The sequence below is a fragment of the Priapulus caudatus genome, unplaced genomic scaffold (assembly GCF_000485595.1).
Source record: "Priapulus caudatus unplaced genomic scaffold, Priapulus_caudatus-5.0.1 Scaffold111, whole genome shotgun sequence".
Lineage (NCBI taxonomy): Eukaryota > Metazoa > Priapulida > Priapulimorpha > Priapulimorphida > Priapulidae > Priapulus > Priapulus caudatus.
The window spans coordinates 200,178-212,133 of record NW_014577172.1 but is presented as its reverse complement, the minus strand read 5'-3'; the positions used below and the strand labels follow the sequence as shown (position 1 = coordinate 212,133).

The 11,956-nt window shown below is 42.8% G+C and overlaps 1 protein-coding gene across 1 annotated transcript in view; it reads left to right on the top strand.

Moving 5' to 3' along the window:
• LOC106805361 (carboxypeptidase D-like) overlaps positions 1–11,956 on the top strand; it is a 15,486-nt gene that overhangs the window by 2,774 nt on the left and 756 nt on the right. Inside the window, exons 2-9 of the mRNA XM_014806922.1 lie at positions 191–446; positions 6,496–6,593; positions 8,363–8,535; positions 8,822–9,042; positions 9,835–9,993; positions 10,344–10,496; positions 10,658–10,803; positions 11,083–11,236. Coding sequence (XP_014662408.1) covers positions 266–446; positions 6,496–6,593; positions 8,363–8,535; positions 8,822–9,042; positions 9,835–9,993; positions 10,344–10,496; positions 10,658–10,803; positions 11,083–11,236 — 1,285 coding nt within the window. The 5' untranslated portion in view covers positions 191–265. The remainder of the gene's footprint in view (positions 1–190; positions 447–6,495; positions 6,594–8,362; positions 8,536–8,821; positions 9,043–9,834; positions 9,994–10,343; positions 10,497–10,657; positions 10,804–11,082; positions 11,237–11,956) is intronic.

Sequence of the window (11,956 nt, the reverse complement as noted above, 5' to 3'; positions counted from 1 at the left end):
TATGGATTTACGTGTGCGTATGTGTGCGTGTGCGTGCGTGAGTACTATGTATGTGCGTGCGTGAGTGCGTATGTGCGCATGCGTGAGTGCGTATGTGTGCGTGCGTGAGTGCGAGTGTGCGTGCGTTTGCCCTGGTGTTAGCGAGCGCGGCTACACGGACAACCGCGACTATTTCTGCTTTTGTTTCTAGGAACGATGTTCCCATCGACTGACTGACTGACTAGTCACACATTTCCTACGTCGTCTCCATATACACGCGTCAAATATGAACATGCGGATCTGCAGATGGGCGTTGCTCGTCGCACTGACGTGTGTGCTGCACACATCGGCGATACGCGTCGACTTTACCTATCACCATTACGACGAAGTTGAGAGAGTACTGAGAGAAATCAACCAAGCCTACCCCGATATCACGCGATTGTACACAATCGGAAGGTCAGCGGAAGGTGAGTCACTAATCCGTGTACGCACGCACTCGCGCATGCACGCATGGACGCATGCGCGCGTACGCACGCAGGCGCACACACACGAGGACGCACGTGAGTACGCACGTACGTACGCACGCACACACACGCACGTACGCACGCACGCACGCACCGCACACACACACACACAAACACACCCACACACTGTATATATGTGTATATTATCTATCTATCTATCTATCTATCTATCTATCTATCTATCTATCTATATCTATCTATCCGATATATATATATATATATACATATATATATATATATATATATATATATATATATAATCTATATTTTTTTTTTTTATTGGCCATAAAACAGTTTACAATTGTAGACATAACATTGCATTTGACATTTCCAGTATACAATACAAACAAACTTATTTATAGATTACACATAACATTACCATTGACATATATATTGGTCCTCCCACACTTTCCGTTTTGGTACTGCACTCGAGGTCAATATTGTCATTATTAGAACCGGATACTGAAGTACTCGTGTTGTTAGCGTTTGAATTATCGTCGATTCAATCACATGGTCGTTATTTATATAACTACGATGCTAGAAGCAAGCTATATGACAACAATTTACTAGATGGGCTTTTCTATGGAAACTACGTAGCAAAATGCGGAGGTTAAAATATACGGAGTTGCGAATGGGACCCCCCCCCCTTATACTACTAAATACTATAGTGTAGCTCGTACAGGGGACTTTATTCGCGTTGTAAAAGGAGTTCTGGTGATTAAAAACGAGTGGGTGCAGAAACTGATTATGGTAAGCATAGGAAAATTTTCGTTGCCTATATACTGTAGAATAATAACTCAGGCCAATAACTATTACATTCATATTGAAAAAAGACATGACAATTAATTTTGATATTTAAATGTCCAAACACATTAATTATTAACCTCATATCAAATATTCTTTATGTTTTTTCTCGTGTTTAGGACGAAGAGCTATGGGTGATGTCGATAGCTGGCGTGCAGACAAGACATGTGCTAGGGCGTCCTGAAGTGAACATACGTCGGTAATATCCATGGAAATGAGGTAATGTGATTATTTGCTGCTGTTGACAAAATGCTAATCAAAATAGAGATATATAATCAAATAAATAATGTAAAATAATAGCATATTCGAGCAGAAAGTCAATACAATCGTCACCGATGTCTTGGCGCAAGTATTTGACATTACATTAATTCAATTTCTTCTATATCGTCAAATAATTCCCGATTAGATTCTAAACGCCCATTATAGTCAGGGGTAACATTAACGTTTTTTAAATTAATACTAATGTTAATAATTATTGTTACGTTAATATATAATCATATCATAATCATCATCATTATTACTTCGTATCGAGAGTGTACGGTTATAATAATTATAATATAGTAATTGTTAAATATAATAACGCGATACGGTATCGATAGTAAATCACGTTGGCAACACAGCGTGGATTGTTTCTCGGTAGCCGGATGTTTAAAGAGAGCGAGGCCGGTTTTCTGACGCGGTAATCTTCGCCGCGGTGAGCATGAGACCTCACGCCCCGATCTCAGTGTATTAGCCCGTGTGTCGGCACACCAACATAGGCTTATCCATATTTGTTAAATCCACCCATATTTGTAGATGATAGGCGAGCAATAAGAATAGTCAGAAAAGTAGAGAACGCGAATTTTCCGCGAATGTAGCCATCTAGCGGACAAAACCAAACTTTTGTTTACCAGGTTAAACCATAGGTAAACTATGCCTTGCTATCAAATTCGTAGTCTGTACGGGGCAAAAGTCCAGCACATGGCCCTATATATACGTATATATTGTATATGCATATCTCGCGACGGCCGTAGAAATGGAAAAAGATGGCGCTCTGCATTTCGCAAATACGCAAGGCGGTCGTGCGAATTTTATCGATATTTTCTATTGTCGGATAGCTGACGGGGCGCCATGCAGGACAGGGCTGCATTTGTCTAACAAAACTCAATTCTGTCTCACAAAACTCACTTTGTGGGCACAAAAACATCCCAATTCTCTCACAAAAGTGCAATTTGTGACGCACAAAACTCAATTCTGTCATCCTGTCCCACAAAGACTCAAATTTGGTTGAACACAAAACTCAATCTGTCATCCTGTCGCCACAAAAACTCAATTTTGTGAAACACCAAAACTCAATTCTGTCAATCCTGTCCGGCACAAAACTCAATTTTATAAACAAGGATCAAAACTCCAATTCCTGTCCATCCGGTTCCACAAAACTACCCGATTTGTTGCGCCAAATATGGCACACGGGGACATGTTAAGAAAGGGCTACCAGTTGTCAGCAAACTGGGCTAGCAGAACTGGGTCACTAAGTTAACAGAGTTGAGATCATTACTGATTTTGTGGGATGCAAGGATTGAGCAGAATTGAGGTTGTGGTTCACCACAAACATCACTTATTTGTCAGTTTATAGGTAGCAAAAAGATGCCTTGTCGCTGCATGGCGGCCCGCGTAATAAGCCGGTCCACGAATTTTTTTTTCCCACTGAGTTTCCGGACGCCCACAGCATAGATTAGTGTTTGTAATAAATGTTCTTAAATATATAGGGTTGGATTATAGTTAGTTGTTAGGGTTCAGGGTAAGCGTGTTAGGGTTAGGGTTAGGGTTAGGATCAGGGAGGTATTCAGTTTAGCAGTTATTGCTTCGAAGAAGTCGAGTGAACTGGAGTGCGCTGATGGTGTGGTTCGGAACTCAAGTGGGGAAAAAATATTTTGCAGCCGGTCGCATGGTAATGGAGGCATAAATTTCGCTCTCATGCTGCTATAGTTTTCGCGTCAACGGCATCGCAAATCCGGTCACTTTTCTTGAGTAAAACTTGATAGACGCGAAACGCACAAATCGAGTTTTTCGGATAACCTAGAGTTGCCTGGACGCCAAGCAGTATTTCGGACTGAATCTTCCGCAATGTTCATAGAAAGACGTCGCCGACACTAGGTCACGTCCGCAGAGTACGATGTCGAAATAAGATAATGGTCGGTAAAATCGTCGACCCGGAGACAAATTTCCAGGCAGGCTCAGCCTATATATACGTATATCTTTGTAAATGATATGTTTAGAATATGAAAATTAATTATCTCTTTGAAAATGTTATTAGAATTAAAGTAAAGTATAGTGGCTGAAATTTGCTCTTAAAAGTTGTTCCTACGCGTTTTTCCCCCGAGCCACGCCGGGTACGCAGGCTAGTAGGGGATAAGTAAGAAGTATATTAGGTAGCGACATATAGGTGGATATAACCCCACTGCTATCCTAGCATATTAATTCACGCAGGCGGTGGGCGTCGAGAGTTGCTGGCTATCATTTTGCGAATTTACTTAGGCCCTCGGACGCTACGCGAAGTCATCGCAACGTCACAGAAAATCCTCGATAGCATGAGATTGCCACATTCCAATGCAGGCATGAAGCGCCAGACGGATTCGAGTCTTCGAGAAGGCAAATTGCCCGCGGTGTGAAGGGCATGGTGAGTTGTCAATGCTGTCAGTTCTGTGATCGCTGTTCAATCTGTTTAGCCTGTCGGCGTGTTTTCATATTCAGATCGCAAACATTGCTCATCGCATGTAACGTTCTCGCATAAAAAGTGAATGATACGAAGATGCATTTGTTTAATCAGAGCAACGTAACTTTGAAAACATCTTCTAAAACGCCAGCGTATTCACCAAATTTTTGATACGTCCGGCATACGCTGGCTAAATCGTCAATGTGTGACAGGGCCATAACATCGCATTCTGATTCGTCACCTTTTTACGAATAGAATTCATAAAAACAATACGTGTTTTACTAGATATACATCAGAAGGTGACTGTTGTGTATATCTAAACTATGGGTCAGGGTTCTTTTACAAATTGTAATACTAGTTATTTTTTCCATTGCTGGAACTTCTATTGCCGTTTAAAGCGCACAAACAAACCATGCTGTGATATCTATGATTGGCTGCCACTTTATTTACGTGCCTCTCAGTTGCGGAAAAAGTGTAATATTGAATGTCACACCGGTTCTCTTCTTACCTGTCTCATCGCATGTCTTATCAAGTAGCGAATCAATCGCAGAACAAGTTTCTCTCGAATGGGTCGGATGCACCCACGGCAATACAACGAGGTCGGGCCTGCCTCTGACAGGAATGACGATCTAACTGTATTTACATAGACGGTGTGACGTCCTCGCACGCTAGCCAAAAAAATTCAAACGTGCATTCCGGAAAAAATACCTCTCGATACGGATAGTACAGTGTGCATGTGCGGTCAAGGCTGCTTGCTTAACTGTCGGGCAATGATGTCAGTGAAAACTCGTGCGCGGCCATTAATCCACCGTGTCAGAATGCGCGGGCGCGCGTGAACACACGAGATGCTGACGGCCTCGGCCCCGTGACGCGGCACCTACCGCCTCGAAAAACACAGCTATTATATAAACGCCGATAGAAGAAAAAATCTGGAATGTTGACTCGATCCGGTTTTTGAAAGAGAAGAACGATGCGCGGCGATCATAAGGTAAATTAATGTGGATCCGGATTGGCGGACGTGATCGTTGTTTTCTGAATAGTTTTATACAATTCAGGGTCGGCAGGAAAAACAAGTTTAAGTCGCGCCCATGACGAAGGGCAGTTTTATATAGCAAGTTGACTGTAACGGTGAATTTTATCCCGCACGTCTATTCAAAACATATATACCTACGCCCATTTCTACATAATTTTTTGCGATGTGGCCGTGCCGCCGTCTGGCTGCCTCAGGGCAGTGAGGCGGTGACTGTACAGGTGGAAAACCTGATTTTACCTGTGATCGCCTTCTAGCACGGGTTTTACGATTTTCAACGAAAAGAAGCAAAGAGGAGAAACCTGATAGATTCTTTCGCGAAACAATATGCGTATAACGAAGTGCGAATAACCGTCGGCGTGCATATATATTTATATATGTACGGTAGATACAGGTGTGTATGTACGGTAGATACATGTGTATATGTACGGTAGATACAGGTGCGGTGAGCCTGCCGCGGATGCCGCCGCTCCACACGCATCAATGACAGCAGCCTAGCAGCGATCATGCTCACATGTTGCGCATACAGGTAACCGCACCTGCCGAGGTGCGAAGCAGAATCCTCATTAGCTCTTAGCAGACGCACACGGGGGCGGCCGTCATCGGCACAGGTGTTCGTGCAGACGGCAAACATTGATCAGTACCTGCCGTAACTGCACCCCCACTACCCCACCCACCCACTACCACACACGCCCCACCAACAGCCAGGCAACACACGCACGCGCGCGCGGGACCGCACGCACGCATTCCGACGGTCTGTGAACCTAAGTTGTCAGACATTATTACCTATATCAAGCTCTATATATATATATTTTTTTTTTTATTGCCATAAAACAGTTACAATTGTAGACATAACATTGCATTTGACATTTCCAGTATACAATACAAAACAAACTTATTTATAGATACACATAACATTACCATGCATTGACATATATATTCGTCTCACCACTTTCCGTTTTGGTACTGCACTCGAGGTCAATATTGTCATTATTAGAACCGGATACTGAAGTACTCGTGTTGTTAGCGTTTGAATTTATCGTCGATTCAATCACATGGTCGTTATTATAAACTACGATGCTAGAAGCAACTACAGCAACAATTTACTAGATGGGCTATTTCTATGGAAACTACGTAGCAAAATGCGCAGGTTAAAATATACGGAGTTCGAATTGGGACCCCCCCCCTCTTATACTACTAAATACTATAGTGTAGCTTGTACAGGGGACTTTATTCCGCGTTGTAAAAGGAGTTCTTGGTGATTAAAACGAGTGGGTGCAGAACTGATTATGGTAAGCATAGGAAAAGATTTTCGTTGCTATATACTGTAGATAATAACTCAGGCCAATAACTATTCATTCATATTGAAAAAAGACATGACATATAATTTGATATTTAAATGTCCCAAACACATTAAAATTAACCTCATATCAAATACTTCTTTATGTTTTTCTCGTGTTTAGGACGAGAGCTATGGGTGATGTCGATAGCTGGCGTGCAGGACAGACATGTGCTAGGGCGTCCTGAAGTGAAATACGTCGGTAATATCCATGGAAATGAGGTAATGTAGACTATTTGCTGCTGTTGACAAATGCTAATCAAACTAGAGATAATAATCAATCAATAAATGTAAAATAATAGCAATATTGAGCAGTAAAGTCAATACAATCGTCACCGATGTCTTGCGCAAGTATTTGATATTACATTAATTCAATTTCTTCTATCATCGTCAAATAATTTCCGATTCGATTCTAAACGCCCATTATAGTCAGGGAGGTAACAATTACCGTTTTTAATTAATACAAATGTTAATCATTATTGTTACGTTAATATATAATCATTATCATAATCATCATCATTATTACTTCGTATCGAGAGTGTATCGGTTATAATAATTAGGCCTTATATAATAATGTGTTAAATATAATAACCGATACGGTATCGATAGTAAATCACGTTGGCAACACAGCGTGGGATTGTTCTTCGGTAGCCGATGTATTAGAAGAGAGGCGAGGCCGGTTTTCTGACGCGGTAATCTTCGTCGCGGTGAGCATGAAGCCCACGCCGCCGATCTCAGTGTATAGCCCGTGTGTCGGACACCAACATAGGCTTATCCATATTTCTCAAATCCACCCATATTTGTAGATATAATGACGATATATAGGCCTCAATACGAGCAGTAGTTTTAGTAGTGGCGTGATGTCAGAAAAGTAGAAGAACCGAATTCCCGCGAATGTAGCCATCTAGCGGACAAAAGCCCAAACTATGTTAATACCAGGTTAAACCATAGGTTAAACTATGCCCTGCTATCAAATTCGTAGTCTGTACGGGGTAAAAGTCCAGCAGCACAGCCTATATATACATATATATTGTATATGCATATCGTCGACGGCCGTAGAAATGGAAAAAGATGGCGCTCTGCATTTCGCAAATACGCAGGCGTTCGTCGAATTTTACCATATTTTGCTATTGTCGGATAGCCCGTCCATGGTTTGAATGCATAATCTCGCCTCATGCTCTATATTTTCGGCGTCAACGGGCATGCGCAATCCGACCAGTTTCCTTGTAAAACGGATAGCCGAAACGCACAAACCGAGTTTTCTGGATACCCTAGAGTTGCCGACGCAAGCAGTATTTCGCTGAATTAACGCAATGTTCATAGAAAGCACGTCGCCGACACTATGTCCCGTCGCAGAGACGACGTCGAAATGATATACGGGAGGTAAAATCGTCGACCGGAGACTAAAAGTCCAGCAGCATAGCATATATATGCGTATATCTTGTATATGCATATCGCCGACGGCCGTAGAAATGGAAAAAGATGGCGCTCTGCATTTCGCAAATACGCAAGCGGTCGTCGAATTTTGCCATATTTTGCTATTGTATGTTTCTCTGTTATGAATCTATCCTTAGAATTAAGTTAAACAAATTATAAAAAGGTAAACCGGGCCATCCGCTACCCTAGAGTGTCGGCTGAGAATTAGGCTTGCGTTTATACCATGCTGGTGGGAGGGTGATTATTGTCTTCTCTCCATCTCGGAATCTCTACCCGTAGATTGAGTCCGTGTGGCTGGATAGTGTTTAGATTGTGAATCCAGTACGCTTCTTTTTCCTTTCTGATGGGGATCGTATGGGTGAAGTGGGGGAGGGGGGTGAAAATGTTTTAGAATTAAGTAAGTATATGTGGCTGAATTTGCTCTTAAAAGTTGTTCCTACGCGTTTTTCCCCGAGCAACGCCGGGTACCAGGCTAGTAGGGGATATATAAGTATATAGGTAGGCGACATATAGGTGGCTATAACCTCACTTCTATCCTACATTCATTCACGCAGGCGGTGGGTCGGGAGTTGCTGCTACATTTTGCGAATTACTTAGCCTCACGCTACCGACTTCATCGCAACGTCACAGAAATACTCGATAGCATGAGATTGCACATTCTAATCAGCATGAACCCAGACGGATTCGAGTCTTCGGTAGAAGGCGATTGCCGCGGTGTGAAGGGCAGGTGAGTTGTCAATCTGTCAGTTCTGTATCGCTGTCACTGTTTACTGTCGCGTGTTCATATCAGATCGCAAACATTGCTCATGCATGTAACGTTCTCGCATAAAAAGTGAATGAACGAAGATGCATTTGTTTATCAGACAACGTACTTTGAAAATCTTCTAAAAAGTCATCATAGAAGGAAAAGAGCCTACGCAAGAGGGCACCGAATTAAAATAAAGAAACATAAGTATCTAATCATACTATCGTCAAGTATCGGTATTGCTCATTGCATGTTAATGTCTTCTCAGGGGAAACAGTAACAGAGTCGACCTCAACCGAAACTTCCCTGACTTCTTCGAGGATAATAGCTATCCTCCTCGCCAGATGGAGACACAGGCCGTCATGGCGTGGATGCAAGAGAGACAGTTTGTTCTGAGCGCCAACTTCCACGGTGGCGCTTTGGTCGCTAACTATCCCTACGACAACCTGCCGCGTGGAGTGAAGAGGAAACGACTGAGAACGGGAGCAAGTACGTGCTTCGTGTGTGAATGAGATCCGATCACTGTATTTCTTGCATCACAACTGTATTAGCAATTATATCAGTGAACGATTAGTCAATTAGGAGTTAATTGCTGAACACCAATTAGTCGTCTGAGCGGGTTTGATGTCCTTATTGACTCTCGCAATCACAGGCACTTGAAGCGTTTCAATAAAATAGAATGCTAAATAAATACGAAATCTATTTACTATCAAATTCTTAATGTTGTTGTCATATATAAGTGTCAGTGCGCACAGTGCAGCCGCATGAGCAATGGCGGCCGCCGGCGTATGTTGCACATAGGATTTGGACGGAATTTACAGGAAACTGTCGGCAATAATAGGTGAAAGAGAGTATAGAAACATTAAGAATTTGGTAGTAAATAGATTTCGTATTTAATTAGCATTATATTTTATTGAACCGCTTCAAGTGCCTGTGCTCGCAATCCGGCATCTTGTGCCATCAACACGGTTTGATGGGTATCAAGTCGTTTTAATGCTAAGGAACGACAAGGGGTACGTCTGACAACACTGCTTGCTGTGACGGATCATGCTCTGATTCGTGACAAATTCGATCGAATTAGATCAATGGTTAATAACGCTTAACGGTTTTCTGCGCGGTGCGGTGCAGCAAACGCTACCTGTAAACGTACAACGACGAAATAATATTACGATCACGAGTTATAAATTTAAGATTGTAAGATTCTCACTAGGACGTGTTTCATGGTGTTGCTACACGTTGCTGTTTCATGCTGGAGCTCACTCGTGGTTCTTGTTATACTAGGCATGTACAACACGTCTCCCGATGACGATGTGTTTCGCTTCCTCGCCATGACGTATTCATACAGCCACCCAACGATGCACAATAGTCACAAATGCGATAACTCATTCACCGATTTCGAATACGGCATCACGAACGGAGCTGATTGGTATACGGTTAAAGGTATCTCGATAAAAAATAATAATATAATAAAATAAAATGAATGTACTTCACGCTCTGCCGCTGTTAACGAAGAGGCAATTTAAAGTATTTCGTACGTTTTTGTACGTTTTTTGTATGTAAAGTTATGAAACTGTTAGGTGAGCGGCATCTCTTTGCTTCAATCGGATTCGCAATATTTAGAGCAGTATAGATGTTGCATCAACATAATCTCACCTGTTCTCGATGCTGCTATACTAGAAACGATGCGTAACTCAGGGTGAATCGTGGGTGAACTCGATTGCCAGCATGCGTCCGTGAGGACCTGCGTGATGGAGCCGCTTGCGTGTGAAGTTTACGTTTACATGTAATAGGTGGCATGCAGGACTTCAATTACATCGAGGCCAGTTGCATGGAGACAACGCTTGAGATTAGTTGCTGCAAGTACCCGTCGGAGCGCCATCTACCGGACTACTGGCAGGCGAATCGCAGGCCGCTACTCAGCTACCTTCGCATGGCAAATATGGGTAAAGTTTTTAAATTAATTAGGTTTTTAATTGAAGTTTAAACCGACGTCGAATAGACGTATTAACGTCGTTTTTGCTAAATTGTTTTCTCTGGCGAGCTCACCCACAATCTCGCTCTCTCTCTCTCTTTTTTTTCTCTCTCTCTCTCTCTCTCTGGGTAGGAGTACGGGGAGTTGTCAGTGATGAGTTGTCGGGAGAAGGGATCAGCAACGCTTGCGTGTTCATCGAGGAACGCCTGCATCCCGCCAGATCCACTATCAGGGGCGAGTACTGGAGGATTCTGCTTCCAGGTCGCTACAGCGTCATTGTAAGTACAAACTGCAGAGCGGAGTGTCTTCTAATAGCTGCGCATATTACATGCACTTACGTTACCCGCGTACGCAGAAGAGCGGGAATCGGGAAATCGTGGGTTAATGTATATGTTCTTTTCTGTCCAATTTGTTTAACTGTCTCAGAGATACGCTCCACTTGTGGTTGTTGTTGGTGTTTATTTTGTGTTTATTTGTGTAACTGTCCGTTAGTTCGTTTTTATCTAATAGGTAGAATATTTACTGTAATTGTGAAGTGAGTGTATACATTTTCACAGGTTGTTGCGGAGGGCTACGCAACTTTACTCCGTGAAAATATTGTCGTTAACTCGACGGAGATTCCACGCGTCGTTGACTTCGTCTTGTCGCCGGCAGGTGGCAGTACCTATTATCTATCTCATTACGAGCGTCTATGTGAGGAAGCTGTTGATGGTAAGAAGGGCTGGGGGCTTTTAGCATGAGTATGCGCTGCATGCTCTCATACGTTTGCATTTGTGTGCGAGAGAGAGATAAATAAGCTCAAGAGCATATTAAGTATGCATACTTAATACGCTTTTGATGAGATAGATAGATAGATAGAGAGAGTGTGTGTGTGTGAGAGAGAGAAAGAGAGTGCGCGCGTGCGTGCGCGCGTGTGTGTGCGTGTGTGCGTGCATGCATGCGTTCGTTCGTGCGTGTGTGTGTGTGTGCGTGTGTGCTGTGTGGTGTGCGTGTGCGTGTGCGTGTCTCTCTCTCTCTCTCTCTCTTCTCTCTTCTCTTTCTCTTGCTCTCTCTCTCTCCTCTCTCTCTCTCTCTCTCTCTCTCTTCTCTCTCTCTCTCTCTCTCTTCTGTCTGTCTGTCTCTCTCTCTCTCTCTCTCTCTCTCTGTGTGTCTCTCTCCCTCGCTCGCGCTCTCTCGCTCTTTCTCTCTCTCTCTCTCTTTATATATATATATATATATATATATATATATATATATATCAGGAGTAGATAATAGGGATATATATCCTAATATATATCCTGATATATATGTGTGTGTGTGTGTGTGTGTGTGTGTGTGTGTGTGTGTGTGTGTGTGTGTGTGTGTGTGTGTGTGTGTGTGTGTGTGTGTGTGTGTGTGTGTGTGTGTGTGTGTGTGTGAGTGTGTGTGTGTGTGTGAAGTGTGTGTGTGTGT